This window comes from Cottoperca gobio, chromosome 9 (genome assembly GCF_900634415.1).
Source record: "Cottoperca gobio chromosome 9, fCotGob3.1, whole genome shotgun sequence".
In the NCBI taxonomy this organism is placed as follows: Eukaryota; Metazoa; Chordata; class Actinopteri; order Perciformes; family Bovichtidae; genus Cottoperca; species Cottoperca gobio.
Genome location: NC_041363.1, coordinates 19,588,554 through 19,607,705, shown reverse-complemented (window position 1 = coordinate 19,607,705; position 19,152 = coordinate 19,588,554). Strand labels below are relative to the sequence as shown.

General features: G+C 38.9%; 1 protein-coding gene across 1 annotated transcript; it reads left to right on the top strand.

Annotated features, from left to right (window-relative positions):
- Positions 1-8,171: 8,171 nt before the first annotated feature.
- Positions 8,172-15,824, top strand: krt1-c5 (keratin, type 1, gene c5). Its single transcript, XM_029439101.1, has 9 exons — positions 8,172-8,291; positions 9,108-9,496; positions 10,110-10,192; positions 11,328-11,484; positions 12,524-12,688; positions 12,797-12,922; positions 13,865-14,082; positions 14,546-14,574; positions 15,445-15,824. The coding sequence occupies exons 2-9, from the start codon at positions 9,116-9,118 to the stop codon at positions 15,558-15,560; spliced, it is 1,275 nt and encodes a 424-aa protein (XP_029294961.1). The 5' UTR covers positions 8,172-8,291; positions 9,108-9,115; the 3' UTR covers positions 15,561-15,824.
- Positions 15,825-19,152: the final 3,328 nt, after the last annotated feature.

The window sequence follows — 19,152 nt, the reverse complement described above, 5'->3', positions numbered from 1 at the left end:
ACTGTCATCTAACTCTAAAGAAATTGAATAAGTGTATTTCCCAAAGATGTCCAACTATTATTTATGTGCTGTGCAAATGCAGTAATGGTGCTACTGTTTATATCACCTCAAATATATATTTAGCATTTGTGTACTTCTACCCAACTGATTTTAAACAGAAGTTTCTGCAATGAGATAAAATCAGCTAATGTATCAGGCTCTACTTGAAAATATAGTGTTGAAATTAACGAATATTTTCATTGTTGATCGATTGGCAGATTATTTTTCCAATTAATTACTATTATTATTTTTAGTTGCCTGTCAAAGCCTATGGTTTTAGTGGTACTGAGTAATTTAGAAATGTATATAATTCTAGATTAATCTATACTATAAATCATCCTCGTTTTCTGCCGTTACTTATCATTTTTTGTATTTTTCTGAAATATTTATCTAAAGTGGTTTTTAGACCATTTAATTGCACCTAGCTCCTGAGTACCCCATGCTTAATGTCAAGTGCTAGGAGTGTGGGAAAACAACAATGCGCATGCTCACAGCTGAATGCCGTTTGCCCTGCTGCATTTTGATTGGCTGTTTGCCAAGGGGCGTTGTCCTGATTGGCTAGTAGTTGGCTAGAGGAAAAAGATAGTTGTGCTCACCATGAACGATGTGGATTATCTTCCACAGCACACGTTTAAAAGTCTTTCTTTTGAAGAGAAATTAGAGATTAAACACTGCGGTGCCCACCAGCTGCGGGATATTGTTATAAACCAAACCTCTTGTAAAATAAAAATCATATCTAACATGGAGTGGTTCTCCAGGACAAAATGGCTAACTGCTAGCTTGCCAGAAAAGACGTGTTTTAATGTTATTATTTGGAGATGTTACCTGGTCAAGAACAGACTTTCAGGATCTCAAGGATCTTTCCAAGAATATTACTAAACATGAAAGCAGCAGGACAACACGGTAAAATTTGAAAAACACAACTACACAAATGAACAATGCATACAAACGGTCAAACTGTGAGAACAATTGTGTAGTTATCTGGTTGCATTTGTTCAAAGTTGTTGCCACAACCTTGTTTCCCACATAAAAACGCCACTGAGCATTGCAGCTAGATAACTACCCATTATTATGACTACAGCTATGAGATAATATTAGTGTTGGCCTTTGCTGTCACTGTGACTGTGGCTGTAACTTTGACTGTTATAAGTATGGCTGTGACACAGTTTATGATGAGTGTAACACGAACTACATGCAGGGTATTTGTGCAGTGGACTAACCTGGTGGTGCTGGTTGAGTGTTGTATTGAAGCTACTTCATTCCTACATAAAGAATGATTCCTTTTAAAGGAATTTAGGGGGGATTCCCTGATTGTTTAGGTTGCAGGTTATTTAGTCAAATACTTGATTCGTTTTGAACACGTTTTCTCTGAGAAATTAAAACCGATGAACACACACACCCAATTTGAGTGAAAATACAGACGCATCTAATCTGCATTAATATTGTTTCAAGTGACAGAGCAGGTTTGTGAGAAACACGACAGTCTGACCCAGCAGTGCCTTCACACAGAAAACACAATGGTTCTCTTATACCACTGGGAGCGTTAATTAAAGATTCCCAAATGTTGACTGGACCGAACGTGTGTCTGTATGCATAATCTTTAGGTACATGTATGTGTGTCTTTGTGTGGTTACATCTGTGATGAGGAAGGAGAGCACCTCTTGTATCTCTTATTTCCTAAACTTTACTTTTTAAACCAAACTCCCCCCCCCCCCCCCCCCCAATCAATGACTTTCAATCAATCCAGGACGAGCCCTGTTAAGGAATATGATGCTCCTCCTTGTGAAATCTTAGAACAAAAGCTGTCTATATGCTGAGCAGAGAGATGATTATCAGGCTGACACAGTTTGGGCCACCTGCCAGCACTACACTGTAAAAACTCACAATTCTTCCCCATTGAAGTCCCTCTCAGATACGAGCGCTCGAGGCAGCGTTTAGGCAAGTCTTCTTTCCATGCACAAGCATCCCTGAGCCTTTAAGCTGCCCCGTTTTGTCATCACGTCATGCGTCTGCCTCGGTGATTGACAGCTTCAAGTGGTTACAGATGAAAGCGGGCCCCCCATGCTAATGAATAGGCCTCTGATTGCAGAGCTGCTCGCTCTCTGAATTACAGCGTCTCCCACCTAATGAGCAGATACACTGCAGTGCCCCTCGTCTCTGCGTATTCACATTTCTCTCTTCACGCTGATGAGCTCTCCCCTGCACAACAGTCAACAAAACCTCTGTGAAAGATTGCAACGTGAGCCATCTTCATCAGCACCCTTCTCCTCCTCCTCCTCAAGTTTATTTCAGACGCTGCCATATGCTGGCAGGGTCTTCTCATTTTTTTCCCCCTGCTTGACTTGAGGACATTATTTGACTGAGCTGATTATGGCATGCAAAGTATCTGAATGGCTGATGAGCATGATAATGTCTCCGTTTCAACTCTTAAATAAAATAATTTGGAAAATACATTTTAAGAATCTATCTCATGAGATTAATAAAGATTTCTTACTGTACCACCAATCTGACTATGGAGTAGTAAATATAAGCAAAGCAAGGCTTTCTTCATGTACTGTATGGCTATTTTAGGAATCAAATAATCATCAAGGAAAGAAACACAAGTTATCAGTTATTATATATTATATATTAGAGATGATTCACAACTTTGCATTTCACAATCTCTTGATAAAATAAGCACTTTAGGGACTGTACAAAACACGTTGCAGTGGAGCCTTTATGTTTCACTTAATAAAACAATATGCATCCAATAAATCGACAGTTGAAGGCAAGAAATGACAACATTAGACATAAGAATAAACTGAAGACGTTTAGGGCAATGTCCTAGTTTAGTTTTTAATTAGTTGTAAACTTCACTTGACTTTTCATCAGAGAATGACACCTTTCCTCATGTTTTCTGGTTTGTTCTCAACCAAATAAATGTGGCATCCAGCTTAAAAACGCATCATTTTGTTGTTTCCTCAACAACAGCTGCTTAGTTCTGGAAGCACTTAAAGCCTCATATCTAAATGTAATGTCATCCATCAGCTGTTTGGTGACACATGAAAGAAAAGCAGCAGTTTCAGCTCCTTTTAGACGAAAGAGTGACTACATGTGTTATTAAGACCTGGACTATCTGAGGCTTCAGGGCAGGACCACGTTGACAAAAAACAGTGAGAGGGTTTACGCTACATTAGTGAACATTTTTAGGTGAACTGTCCTTTCTTTAGGCAAACTGTATCACATTGAATTCACTTTGTGGCTCAGGGTGTTTTGTTTAAATGAGGTTATTGCACAGGCCTACAATTAAACCCTGGCTATAAAAGCTCCATGCAACTGGATTCAGTATCAAGTTTCCAAACAAAGCCAAAATAAAGCAAAATGAATTTATTTGACTCTGTACTATGGGTCGGTACATTGTGTGCTATAGAAATTCTGAGAAATAAACAAAGAAACTTTCTTTTGACTCTTACAGTAGCACACGAGATCAGGAGGAGGGCTGACTAAACGCAAGGAAATAGCTGAAACATATGATTCATTTCACCCAGGCTGACGGCCAACCGTGCACTATACAAAAATAAACACGGGACTCCACAGCAGGTTCCCAGAATGTGTTTATTTTGGGGGAGACGACAACGGCTTTTGAAATATCACAGCACTTCAGTTTGATTTATAAGAAGCTGGAGCAGGATTTTTAATCACTCTCCTGAGGCATGTTGGGGGTAGAAATGCCTGTTTGCTGCATGTTAGGAACAGATGGTGGCGCTACAGCACACTGAAAAACTGGGGATTCTGGGAATTACACACTATTGGGTTTGCATAATGTATATATTCTTAGATGGTCAAAGTGGAAGAAGAGATACTTTTCAATATTATTTATCTTATCAAGAACAAATATAAATGGTGGTGGAATAAGTACTCAGATCTTAAGAGTAGCAATACAACAGTTTAATAAGTCTCTGTTACAAGTAAATGTCCTGCATTCAAAATGGTGTTAGCATCGAAATATTTTTAATTATAATAATTAGGGCTGTCCAGCGATTGAAACAATTAATCTAATTAATTACAAGCTTTGTGATTAATTAATCTAAATTAATTGCATAAATCAATATTTGCTGTGAAAAGCATTTCAAAATATTCAAATGGAAACGTATGCCGGCGCATACGAAATATCGGCAATAGGTTGATATAAATTAAGGGTAAGTTGTGATTGTTTGAAGGACGCAGACGTTACGCCAAACACGCCAGACATACACAGTTCCGCACGGCAGAAACATGCTGGTGTATAATAAAATTAGCTCAAAATGTGCCAGAGTCCAAATACGTCCAACTTTTCCACAGCGGTGTTGTAGCTAACGTGTACATAACGAATACATAACAAATTATTATACATATGTCAAACATTGATAGCGTATCACTTACCTATTTAAAACGTATCAGAGCGTCTGGACAACGGAGCTGGAAAAGTACCATCTGGTTCACGTCATGCTGATGCTGGAGAACGGCTAACATGCTGAACGCTAGCTGTACTGTAGAAACACGTTTAATAAGTTACTCCGTCGTCAGGCATAATCTTAACATAGGGTAGGAATAGGTTATCCACTCGTTATCAATACATTGGCTGTAGGGTTCACCGTCAGCCGACGTAACCTATATCTAACGTACCTCTAACGTATTCACGTAAGTATTCACGTACTGTATTTACGTAGGTAAATATTCACGTACGTATTCCATATTCACGTATGTCTAACGTCACGTAACGTCTGCATATCTTATGAAGCACACGTCAGGTACGTCCAGTAATTTTGAACATGCTCAAAACATCAGCGTTCAACAACGCACCCCAGCGTAACACAGTGAGCTCTTAACGAATACTACTTTTACCTTACCTTATATCAACGTACACCAGATATTTTGTATACGCCATATTGTTGTATATCTTATGAATCGTTGGGTATTCGTCTGATACATTTTGTATAAGTGATACGATATCAATAGGTTAGACATGCGTATCTGTATATGTTCACTTTTCCGATCCGATGAAAAGTTGGACGTATTTGGACTCTGACATTGGACTCATATGCGCTTGCATACGTTTCTGTCATACAGATATGTGTGACAGGGCCTTTAGACAACACAGACCATCAGTTTGACATAAAGTGAAATTGGCCTGCAGTCCATTGCAATACATTTGGTGATGGAGTTGTTAATGTGTCTCAGGTAGACCGACTCATGCTGCGTCTGAATGCCTGATCGAGAGATGACGAGACGGCGACGCTAGCTAGCTCCGAGCTGCTACGTGCTTTGCGTTGAGCTGATATTTCAGCTTGAAGTTCTCCGATGGTTCCAACATTCTTTGCTGCAGGAATCTCACAGAACGGAGCATCAACAGTTACATCCGGGAGTTTATTAAAAGTTAACTTTCATTCACTGGGCCAAGTAACATTTTCTCATCCGCTTCATCATGTTGGCGAGGCAGCTGTGAGTCAAGGGTACTTCTAAGAGCTCGATTTTTTTGTTGCATTATTTTTTCTGTGATTAATTAATCGAAAATGAACTCACTAATTTTACAACCCTAATAATAATGTCTGCATTCATATGTTTTAAATGTTGCAGCTGGTAAAGGTGAGGCTTATTGCCGGGGAGCTCGTGAATTTCACCCAGGGGTCAATAAAGTCTATAATAATATGCTACATCATTTATTTGTTGATACATTTTGAGTTCTTAATCTAAATTTGCAAAGCTGCTTGTAACTAAACGTATCAAACAAATGTATTGAAGTAAAAAAAGTGCAATATCTTCCTCTAATGTAGTGGAGTAAAAGTATATGGTAGCAGAAAATGTAAATACTGAAGTTAAGTACAAGTACCTCACAATTGTACTTACTCTAGGTACCATCATGCTACTTGAGAAAATGTACTTAGTTACTTTCCACCACTGAATATAAATTACTTATCGTGCTAGAAATTCCTCATATTTCCAAGGATAAATTAAACAAAAAATATCTTAAAGAAAGAAATCTAAATAATAATAAGAAATCTAAATGTCCTGTACTGACAAAAAACCTGTAAAAACAGCCATAAGACTTTCTAGGATGGATCGGAATCTGCGTAAACCAATAAAATAATAGAGAAAGTTAATTTAGAACAATCATCTGTGTTATCTGTGTATCTCACAAAGCCTGTTTATCATTGTATTGCGGGCATGCGTCTGGCTCTGTAGTGTAATGGATTCGGCAACTAGAGAGTGATACAGTTGTCATTTATTTGAGTGATTAGTCTATTCTGCATTAAGCATATTATAAATCTTACTGCAAATCTATCAATTTATATCATAAAAAGCAAATAGTATTAACGCCTTAAAAGAACTTTAGCCCTTTGTTATTTAGTTTAAAAAAGATTGTGTTTATTATACAGTTGTTCAAAATGCATAATTTAAGAACAACTTAACTTCTCAGTTGTTCAAAATGCTGTTAACCTGGAATGAAAATATTTTTGTAAAATAAACTAATGCTCAAAACTAGTGCAGGGATTATCTTATTTTAAGTTTATTTTACAAAATAATTTTCATTCTTAAGATTTAACTAATGGTGTTTTTAAGAAGTGGAGACTTTTTATTAATGAAGGGCGTCTAACACCAAAACACACTCTACAGGTGGATGTATTTCTGTCAGATTTATTTATTCTGGGCATGTGTTGTATTTAGCACAGACTATATATAAAGATCATTTTATATAACTTTTTTTAGAAGAACTTCATGCAGTATTGTTTATTCCCCACAAGGTGGCGGTACAGCCATGCTGCATCCTAATATGATGGATTGGTTGAAAATTAGGGCTGCATGTGGCAATACTCTCTCACAGATACACACTTGAGAGACATATGATTCATGTGTTCCCGATAGATATTATTTAAAAAGGGATTGTGATTGTTACATGTTATTGTGTCAGAAGCCGGATAGGTGATTACTTCCAGTGCTTCCCCTAGGTTTACTGCTTTGGAGGGATGTACTGCTCACCGTGCGCCGGGGGGGGGCGAAGGAGAGAATGTGAATGCGCAAAGTAGACAGTACAAACTGAAACGTGCACATAAATTAGATCAATAGCATAAGCGTTTAGTTTATTTAATAAAAGAGACCTGTCATTGTGAAAAGTGAGTTGTGAATAAAAAATGTTTTTTTTAAATTTGTTTAGAGAAAAAACAAAAAAACACCTTGAATTTCAGGCAGGGCGGTGGGCTCCGTTGGCGGGGCGCAGTGGTGGGTGTGGTTGGGTGGAGTGAGAGGCACTAAACCAGGTCAGTGTCACTGTGATCTGATCCTACAGGGAGGATAATGCTTGCTGAGGAATTTTACAATACAGTAGCAGGATTACATACTGCATGTCATCAAGAGGGCTGAGACATAGTTAACACTAAAGATGTGCTTCTGTCTGTGTGTGTGTGAATATAAACCAGGTTTCCAGTTCAGCCGGGCCTACGCCCCGCATTTCTCAGGGGTTTTCACTTTCTTTTCATTCTGTCCCTCCATTGTTCCTTCTTCCTCCCACCGGGCTGTCGTCAGGTGAAGCTGGCTTCTCACATCGCTCACAGTGCATTGTGTCCTACACTCAATGGGATCACTGTGGAGACAGCAGGGTGCCTGTTTCCAGCCCTGATAGCAAGTTTGTGCTCCCAGTTTCACCCGTATACAATCTATGGTTTTACCCCACAGGTCAGATGAAAACCGGAGGAGGTTGAAGTCACTGTATGGAGATATGAGGCTAAATATAGCTCTAACAGTCAGTTTGTGTGTTCAACACTAACATAACAGTTGTGACTCAAGGTCAAACAATTGCTTCTTTTATAGGTAATTATTCCCTTTTTTCATAATTATTTCAATATTTATAAGAGGGGTATTTTTATTATATTTGGATAATAAAGTTAAATGTTAATTAAGATATAAAGGAGAGCAGATTTAGTTTGACTGTTACAGGAAATGAATCAAACCTGCAATGCTGCAGACAACTGCATTTCCAATTTTGACACCGACTTGTTTATATGCACCACAGTTATTTTTTTCACTCCTCCACAAGGTGTCAAGTTGCATCCTCCTCCTTGTTGCTGTGGGGTTGGACACAGCAGCAGTGGCTCCACCCCGATACAGAGAGACGAGCCTCTGCAGACAAACTCACCTGTGGAATCTGGTCCAGCAATACGCAACGGTCACTCGCAGCATCAGTGTCGAAGACTGGGCGAGCAGCACAACAGAAGACCTACTGAAGAACTGAGCTCGATGTAAGTACCATGTTGTCCTTTCTACTCATTTACTCATCAAATAACAACTTTATGTCACTGAATGAGCAACTAAGTTCAGGAAGAAGCAGATTTAAAGTTCACAGCTATTCTGACACAAGTGGAGGGATGCCATAAACTCAAGTAGATCCTCTATATTACTCTTAGTACTTTTTAAATTACCGACTAACAAGAACAGAAACAATGTTTAGTATTTAGTAACTAAGTTCAACCCGTATCAGTGAAGTTGATCCACCACAAGATCCATTTAGTAGCTGTCCTGAGAGATGGAGAGACTGAACGAGCCTACAGAGCCTCATTTTGAAATGACCTAACATTTCTTATAGAAACGTAGAAAGGTCAAGACACAAAAAGACTGCAAAGACACACAAAATGACTATGGAGAGATGCAAAACTACGACAAAGAGACACAAAATAACCACAAAAAGATTCTAAACACTAAACACAAACAACAAAGATGCGTAACGTACATGCATAACTACAGACCCGGAAAAAAAAAAAGATCCAAAACATCAACCAAGAGGTTAAAAAGAGCAACAAAACGAAACAATGCCGATTTCTTTCTCTTTTTTGAGCACTTTTTGTCCATGTGGGGTTAAACGTTGATTCAAATTCTTGACCTTTTTTCCTGTTCAATTCTGACTTCATTAATCAATCAAACGCTTACTTAAAGGTCTGATTGTCTTGCTCATCGACACTAAAGTTAAACTTCTGGTCTTTTTCTGTACTTGTAGATACGCAGACATGTAGCTTCATAATAGGAGCACTAATTTAAATATTCTTCTCAACCTTCTGCAGTGGACACCATGGCCTCCACCCTCTCTGTGCGCAGCTACTCGGTGCGTCAGCCCACCTTCTCCAGCATGTCTTCGAGGGACAGCGGACGCAGCATCCGCTCCAAGCCTCCCGTCTCCGCCGGCACTCTGTCTCTGTCCCGCTCCGTCTCAATGGGAAACGGTCTCAACATGCTGGGCTCCAGCCTCTCCTTCAAAGGCCTCGCAGTCAGCGATAAGGAGACCATGATAGGCCTGAACGACCGGCTGGCCATCTACCTGGATAAGGTGCGCTCGCTGGAGAGGTCCAACGCTGAGCTGGAGATGAAGATCAAGCAGCTCATGCTGGAGAGGGCTCCAAAAGGGCACGACATAGACAAAATGATGGCCCAGGCACATGCCATCGGGCAGGAGGTTGGTGTTTGTAGATCAGATTTAAGAACTCACTGTTTCAGGCAGCATTTCATCGCACCCCAGTGACTGATATGAAATCATATCTAAGTTTCGTGTTGTAAATATTTTTAATTATGTGTATAAATGTTGACCTGATTGAGAGATTCACACCCAGGTTGAATCAGGAAAAAGTCTACATATAAAGAAAGAAGAAATATGTTTAGGGTTGTTCGATGGAGCAGAAATGTAAGTTTCTAAATTTAGATTGATAGAAACTTAACTGTCCTCCGTGTGGACATTAACCTTAAAAAGACAGTGCTACTCTTAAAGCAATAAAATGACATTTGGGCATATTGAAAGAAGAAAAGAGAAAACGTGTGTAGTAGTTTAAGTCCATCTTGTTATTGAGGTGCTTGTTTGAAGGCAGTGAGGAGAGAAGCTCCTGCAGCAACCTTTTTATTTTCCACATCCAGAATCTGTATCTGCAGCCAGATGGATTTAGATGTTCAGGGTGTTTTTAGTAAAAAAACATTTATGATTTTACAGTAAATAAACCAGCACAGTAACATTATTAGACGCACATATCCTAGTGATGCCAGATCTTCATGAACCACCCACCCTGTTCCCTGCTCAGGTGAGAAAGAAGACGCTGGAGAATGCCCGTATCATGCTGGAGATTGATAATGCCAGGCTGGCGGCCGATGACTTCAGGGTCAAGTGAGTGTCACACAGAGGTTCCTTTCTTTTACTTGCATGCGAGTGTTCACATGGGAGCGCCAGACTGCAAAGCAATGTGAATAAATGACCTTTATGTCAGGCTGCGAAATCAGAGCTCCATTCCCACGGTGCTCAGGCACCCGCAGGAGACGAAGACTGCCCATCAGAGAGCGCAGGATGTGATGGATTGTGCAGGTCAGAGAGACATCGACAGTTTTTGAAGTCCAGTGTTGGCAAAGTGAAGCTGAAGGAAAGATGGTGGAGTCAGTACACACCGCTGGTGTTTTTCACAGTGTGTTGATGGTATGTTCTGTGGCCTGAAGGAGTGATGCAGACGTATGGCATTAGCAGCGAAGTGCATGTGTACCCTACATGCATGGTATTTTTGCACATGTGTGCATCTACTCTGCGATTATTATGAGTTGTTTCATTCCTCCTGTGCTTGTTTGCATTAATGGTGGAAAGGTATTAAGCACAAGTATTTGCATTGTATGCAACTTCCTTCATCTACTCCACTACATTTTAGGGATAATATAGTAGTTTTTACACCAGTTTCTTTTTTTAAACCAGATACTATTGCTTTACAGGTATTTCCAATATCCTGACAAACTCTTCTGCACGATTGGATTGAAGTGTATATTCATATATTCACATATAACTTGCGAGTCCTATCCAAAAAAAGATGGCAGCAGGAAGTAGAATATATCCAAGTTTTCTTTGACAGAAGAAAAAGTATATACAAAATATTTTTTCTGCATTCAAATATAAAATAATGAAAAATAACATTAAATAGCATTCATTTCGTCTGACCAAATAATATTATATCAGGATCCACTAGTTTTTTCTGAGCATTTTACGACCTTCATCAGCTGATTTAAGGCATTGAAGGCTATGAGATGTGATTGAAAGCACAGGGGGAAAAGCTAGTAAGTAAGAAGCTCGAGTGAAGATGACTTTTGCCAGATTACAGCTCCCAAAGTCGAGAATGAATTTTCACACACAACAATAACATAGACTAAAACTTATTTTTGGGGTTTTTAAATCGGCAGGGATTTATTTGAACTGAAATGTAATGAAAATACATGAATGGCCTCCTTTCCTCCGACGTGAATCCTCTAATGTGTTTTTCCTGCAGATGGGAGGCGGAGGCCACCTTGTGCCAGTCTGTGGAGAGAGACTGTCAGGCTCTGAAGAGAGCAAAGTCTGACCACGACCAGATCATCGCCACTCTGCGAGGAGACCTGGACAGCCTGAAGGAGGAGCTCTTCTTCCTCAAGAAGAATCACGACGAGGTGAGATCCCCGCCGAGGTGAAGGTCACATCAGTCATGGTCAACGGGTGTTTACTCATCAAAATGATCACATTACAAGTTGTCAAATGTCGTCTTGTTCAAATGTAGCATGTGTTTGAAACACAGTGCGTTCTCTGATCACTGTGTTTCCTGCATCACGAGATGATTGATATCATCCAAAAACCACAGCGTTGCAATACATTCCAGTTTTCTATCAGCAACACAGTAGCAGAAGGTTGGACACACCCTTTTTCTTTGGAGTCCTGGGGATTCAAGATAGCAAGATAACATCCGTGTACACAACACAGGATCCCGTCGAGCCACAGATCATGTGTGTTTAGACTGAAAGGTGTGGTGTCCAGGATGTGGACTCTAGACTTTACTGAAGACAACAGAGCTTTTTTATCTAAATATTTATCTTTCACATGTTGAGCTGATCAAAAAATGTAAGGAATAACAAAGAAGAAGTTTATCGGGAATAATTGCTAAAAAGAAAAGAAAACAGAAACATTTTCTTTATTCTTCACTACAATTTCTGACACTTGAAGTTTTAGACTTTTGAATACTAAAATGTACTTTCAAAGCATATGAACAATTGTCTGGTGCATTCAATGCTTATTGAGTACTTTAATCCCTTTTGTGTGACAAGGGCTGTAAGAATAATCCAACTCGTTTTACTGTCAATAAACATGTTTGAAATATTTTCAAAAAAATTTCCAGTGTAGCAGGCGGCTTCGTTCTTTCTTGTTTCAAGCTTGTTCCTTTATTTTAAAAACAAAAATATCCTGATCTTTCACTTGTTTGCATAATGAGTACGTTGACCTTTGATACTTTAAGTACATTTTGTTGAAAATACTTAAGTAGGATTTTGAATGCAGTGTGATATTAATACTTTTACTAAAGTAAAGGCTCTGAATACTTCTTCCATCTCTGGATCATTTAGACACTGCGGCCTTAAAGTTGTCCAGATAGTGAGGTAGAAACTAAGAAGTCGCAGCATTAAACACTGCTTTGCCTTTCCTTTTTTTTTATGTTCACAGGAGATGAATTCAGTGAAGTCTCGTCTGGCCAACGAGCAGGTGAGCGTGGCGGTGGACGCGCCTCAAGGCCCTGATCTGGGGGCCATCATGGCCGAGCTCAGGGTCCAGTATGAGGGCATCGCTCGCAAGAACAAGGATGATGCCGAGGCCTGGTACCTCAGGAAGGTCCGTCACTGCATGAGTCTGTTCTTATTTCTCCGGTGTTAATGCTTGGGATATTATGGACTACAAACTGTACATTACACTATACATTATTTTGATGTGTGTCTACAGTTGGAAGCGGTGCAGTCGGAGGTCAAAGACAGCAACGAGGCTTTGCGTTGTGCCCAAAGTGAGCTCAGTGAGAGACGACGTTTCCTTCAGGCTCTGGAGGTCGAACTCGACAACATTCGGAAGCAGGTACAGTTGTGCATAAATGCACGGTGCAGGGTCGTAGTCTGAACATGTGAACCTCCGTGTGTAACCACATATCTTTTCAAGGAAAAACCCTTAAGCTCCAGCCTAAGCAAAGACTCTTTTTCTTGCAGAGATGAATCAGGTTAACTACTATTCTCCCATTTCCTTTGAGCTCAGCCCCCTCCTCACCGCTTCTCTTCTGCACACATGTTATCTATAGATTACAGCTGCTTTCTGCTTGTCAACGTAAAGCTTTTAGCGGCACAATGTACGCAGCTATTTCATTCTCCAATAATCAATCAGTGTGACAACAAGACAAAAAGTCAAACAAGCCAATGTTTTGTCTGTTTCCACTACATGTTAACACAGGTCAGTCTGGCATATAGAGCAGCTCAGTGGAGGCAAATATAGGTCATGGATGTTTGCCTAATAGTGAGCACACAGTATTGAAAGCAGAGATATTAGAGCGTTGACATTCTCAAGTATCTCTGTATGAGTGGTGAGGGGGCGTGGACGTATGAGCTCAACAGGTTAACATACAAAGCGATGCTGGCTGGTAAAAATGTACATTATCTGACAGTGGTGACACTTTTATGGACCTCACCATGCTAATGTCAACAGTCTGAGTTAAAGATGCCCTGTGGAGTTTTCTTCAAAAAACATCTTTATATTCCATGTATCCGTGCGTTTCCTCAACATGAAACATTTTTAAAGTATTTTAATTAGAATAAAGGTTTTCATGTGTGTGTTTTAAGGTGTTGTCTCATAAAAGTTCTGCATGTGATTTATTCATGTTAAACTGCTACAGGAAGCACCTTTAATGATGGGCTGTGACATTTGAGAATGAATGAAATGTCTGCTTCACTGTATGTTTTGAAATATATTATAACTGTATAGTACGAGTTGTTACCTTCACTGATCCTTCCCTGTTGGTTCTGTTAACAGGTGAGTGTGTTGGAAGGAAACCTGGGAGAAACGGGGCACAAGTACTCAGTGGAGATGGACCGTCTTCAGACCACACTGACCCAGCTGGAGGACGAGCTGTCTCAGCTGCGTTTGGACATGCAACGCAACAAGACCGACTACGAACAGCTGCTGCGCATCAAACAGAACCTGGAGATGGAGATCGCCACCTACAGGAGGTTGCTGGAGGGGGAGGAAATGTAAGTGAGCGCCGGGGAAACAACGGGGAAACCGAAAACTACGTACAGTTCTATAACCAAATGTTTTTAAGCCAGAATTTCTTTTTAAATGTGTTTTGAGTGTTTTTTCTTTGAGTGCCAAAACACCAACAAAGGTAGTGTTTTACACATCCTGATATTAATGCATCATTAATTAAAATGGCTTTAACTATTAAGTAGTTTCTTGCTACGCAGGAGTACCTTATCCTGAATATGCATGTATTGTATATCCCAAATTAAAAGTAATAGTTTGACATTGTTGACATCAGAACATAGATACGGAGAGTGGCACCAATCTTCTCGTCTAACTCTCAGCAAGAGTGAGAGTAATCATGTCTCTAAAATGTGAAACTATGTGTTTTAAAGTGCTGCATCAGATATTAAGGGAGCATGGTATCTGCTTGCTTTCTTGGATGACGTTGTCATGTTTCTTTTTGTTTTACAGGGTGAAAGAAATACCGCCACCTCCTAAAAGTAAGTTTGGATTATTCTATTTAATAAATGGCATTAAGGACTAAAAGCTTTTTGCTACAAGGATTCTTTGTATACAACACATCACATGGTCGATGTAGTGGTAAATCTTGCAGGTTACGTGTCATTTGTTTGTTGGTCAGGAATTGCTTGTTGTAGGAAATACAAAAACGTGTTTTTGTTACCTACTGTTTTTCTGCTCTGATCAGATCCTGTGTGTGTATCAGGCAACGAGGACAGGATTCATGTGGGTAAAATCGAGAGTCTGCAAAATATAAGAAGAGATCGGATGCTCCTGTAACACGTGGTGTTTCCTACTGCACTGGCCTACGACTGTATTTTCTGTCTGTCACAGTCTTTAATATTTGGTCTTGTGAAGCAGATGTCAGATTTTTCTGGAAAAAATATACAATCCTATCTGACAATCTTACAGTGGACAACCTGCTGCAGGAGCATCCGATCCTTTCCTGCATTTTGCAGACTCTCTTTATCCCACATGAAATTTTGTCCTTGGGCGTGTTCGCTCGATACCCGCAGGATCTGATAAGAGTTGACATAAAACAGCACCAAACAAATGATGATTCACACAGTGACTCTTTTTTCATCCCTTTTGTATTTTTTTGGCATAAAGTTGGTAGACAAAATAAGTTTACTGACGTTAGGTTACATTTGAGAGTAGTGATGGCAAAAGTTAAGTTAAAATATTACATATTACATAACTTCATAACAACATGGCACACTAACACTCATGCAGACATGTAATTGTTATGTATTAGTGCTGTCGTGTCCGACAAGATTCAGTATGTTTTGACGAAATTGTATTTATTATTTTGTGACTAAAGTGATTTACCCTGTTTTAATGGTGCGTCTTAGAAGAACCTGACGTGAGGACCAGGAAGATTGTAAAAGTCGTCACTCAGACAATGATCAACGGCAAGGTGGTGGATGAGTCCAGTGAGGTGGAGCAGATCGAGGAGCGCAAAAAATGATCCAAAGTGTGTGAAGAGAAGAAACAGAAATGTCTCTTAGACCCAAAGTGGATCAAATCAAACCACAAACTTCTTGTTTCATGTCTTCCTTTTTTTGTGTTTTAATCCCTTAAGCTTGCCAAAAATAGGTTGTAAATGGATTGAAAATAAGTTCAACCTTAAATCTAAAAGTTCTTTGCAGTAACATAATATTTCTGTACATATGAAATCACTAAAATGTAAGAAGAAGCTCATACTCGTCATAAAATGATCCTCTGGAATGTTTGAAACGTCTGATTAATAATAAATGTCCAAAGATTTATCTGTAACTTGTGCTGTGATTAACTGTGATGCAACATCAACCTTATTTGAACCAACACAATTTTTTCAATCAAGGTGTACATACTACTGTAGCTTTTTCTGGGGCTTTTAACCACATCTCACAGCCTTCCCCAGTCGGAGGAGTCTGCTCAGTTGTCATCAAAATGTGAAATATCCAGAAAAAGCTTGTAGGTCTATATTATTTGGTTCAAACTGCTGTTTTCAAAGTCAAGAATATGCTTCCACACTCATTTGAATAAAGGAATAGCTTGTCTTTTATGGGGGAAATACACTTATTAGCTTACTTGCCGAGTTAGATGAGAAAATGGACACCACCAATGTCTGTATGATAAAAACGAAGCTATGACTTGTGGTGGGTTAGCTTATATTAGCTTAGCATAAAGACTGAAAAGCTTTTCTGGCTCTGTCAACACACCAGCACCTCTAAATGTCACTAATTAACATGTTATACCTGCTTTGTTTATTTCATACAACAACAAAAAAAAGTCGTTATGCTAAGCTAAGCTAACCAGCTGCTGGCTGTAGCTTCATATATATTGCACAGACGTGACTCTTGTAACTGTCACCAAGAGAGCAAATAAGACTATTTCACAACATTTTGAACTATTCCCTTTAATACCACCTGAAGCTTTTAGAAAATGTCTTGATATTGCAACAACATCTACTCTATGTGCGTGACAGTTTCACAGTAAAATAGTAAAGGGAGTTTTGCTGTAGTTTTATTATGAACAATTCAACCAAAGCAGCTGTACAGTGTCAATAACACACAGTGTTTAAAGAAATAAGTTTTCCTGTCATTTTTAGAGAGACTTTAGCCCAAACAGAAACTTTGACTGATACTCGAGGATTATAACAGGACGAACAAAGGAACATGATTCTGCACCACCAGGGCAGGAACTACAAAACCCACATACAGTAGTTTCAGGTGACAGGCTTTTGTGTATGTGAGTGTTGTGTTTCAGTGTGTTAGTCTCTGAGTGTGTGTACATAGGTACATACAGCTTAGAGGAATTTAAGTAATGTTGAGGAAAACTGAAATAAGATGACCACAACAAACTCCTACTGTGCTGTGAATTAAAGCTATTGTGCCGTCATTCTGGCTCCCTGTGATATAAGAGCACAGACAATGAGTTTAACTGCAGTTAAACAACAAAAATGTTTTATCTTCTCCACTTGAGACTTGGGCAAAAGATTTTCATAATTCTGGTGATTATTCTTTTTAGAAACTCTTATTTACTTACTTATTTTTCTTTTTTTTAAACAAGTTCTAATGAAATTTGATCGTCATTTGGGGATTTCAACCACTGTGAGTATAGCTGATCACTGAAGCGTTGTGTTGTTGTGAGAAGCTCCACTGACGGGTTTGTGTTCGCAGAGGTGGAATTTAACAAAATACATTTACTCAAGTACTGTACCTAACTTGACCCGATCCCGGATAAGCAGAAGACGATGGATGGATGTACTTAACTTTTAACTCCTTACCTGAGTATTTTCTGTCATGTCACTTTCTACTTCTACTCTGCTACATTTCAAAGGAAATGTTGTACTTACTCCACTACAATTATTTAACCCCTTAGGTTACTAGTTACTTATAAAATCTGATTTATTTTTGTTATAAACTAATTTCCCCAATATACAAGTAGGCCTACAGCTGAAACGATTGGTCGATTAGTTTGTTGACAGAAGTTTTATTGGAAACTATTTTGATAACAGTCAAAGATGCCAATCATTTCATGGTTCATGGTTTTCCTCCTCATTTTAATGTATTTCTTATCATTTTCAGGACAAACAACCGTTGCGTCACTTTGGGCTCTGGGTAACTAATCCCGGCATTTCTCACTATTTCTAGTGACACAAGTGCTTTTATTTAAGTAAAGGATCTGAATACTTCCTCCACCACTGTGTGTTTGTGTGGTGAGGTTATAAGGAAAGGATCTTTATGTACTGGCTTCAATGTCTGTCTACAGTTGGTGCAAAATGCTTCTGACAAACATTAGAAACAGAATATATCTCTTACTTTGCGCTCTATTCTTTATACAGTTAAGTTTTAGATTCAGTTCATTACTTTTTAAACCCTTTGTAAGGAGGACATACACTGTAAATGATTATTTGTTGTTTATTTGTTTGTTGTTATGCAGTATTTTTGAATGGATCTTTTGACAGTTTTACTGTGTTTTGGGTTGTGTTACGACTGGGTGAAGAGGTGGACCCAAATGCAGAACGCAAGATGATTTTAACAAAAAGAAAGCTTTATTTAACAAAGCTAATCAATACAAAACAAAGTAACAAGTAAAACTGAAAACACAAACCAGGGAAGGCACGAGGCGAGGGAAGGCGTGAGGGAAGGCGCGAGGGAAGCACGAGGTAGCACGAGGTAACATGAGCGTAACAAGAATATTATACGTATTTATTTTCCATTTTTCATGGAATAAATTGAACCTTGAATCTCCATGGTTTGGTTCTGGTCTTTATGTCTGATCTCTTTTTTTTTTTACTCCTTATTTTGTACCGAGGCCCTTCAGGTCTAGCAACCAAATGTACACGGCACAGGCTGAAGAGGGATCATGTTTTTACTCTGCCACATTAAAACAAATAAAAAATCAACTTTAAAAACATACCTGCATAAATTATTAGTGTTTTATTTTGTTTTTCTGAATTGTTTAGTATTTATTTTTCCTGATTTTTTTAAATCTGGTTTTGAAAGTTGCTAGAGAAAGTAAATGATTTTCTTTACATTGAAAGAAAGACTAAATGTAGCTTACATTAAAACTATTTGACTGCAGTTTCATGTCAGTGTGAATATACAATACCTTTTCACTGCAGTGGGAAAAGTTTTACTATGATGCAGTAAAACACACACACACACACACACACACACACACACACACACACACACACACACACACATTCCCAGAGTCAGATGACAACGTCTTAAACTGCAGATTCGTCATCAACAGTGAATTATATTATTCTTGTCACCTGGATGATAAACTTGTAAAAATCCAAATATAAATGTGTCTCAGCGACTTTTCAGAGTCTATTACCTTATTAACTGTCCCATGAGGTCATACACAAGATTTACAACCACACAAAGAAGACACGTTGTTTTGTGAAACCCTGGAAGAAGAAATATGACACACCCAAACCTCTTTGTTGTCTTAAAATCATCTTTGGATTATAATATAACCAAATTTTCTGTCAAATCTGGTGTATAATTGCCTCCAATGAAGCAATTAAGTGACTCGGTGTTACTTTTATTGTCTGATTTGAT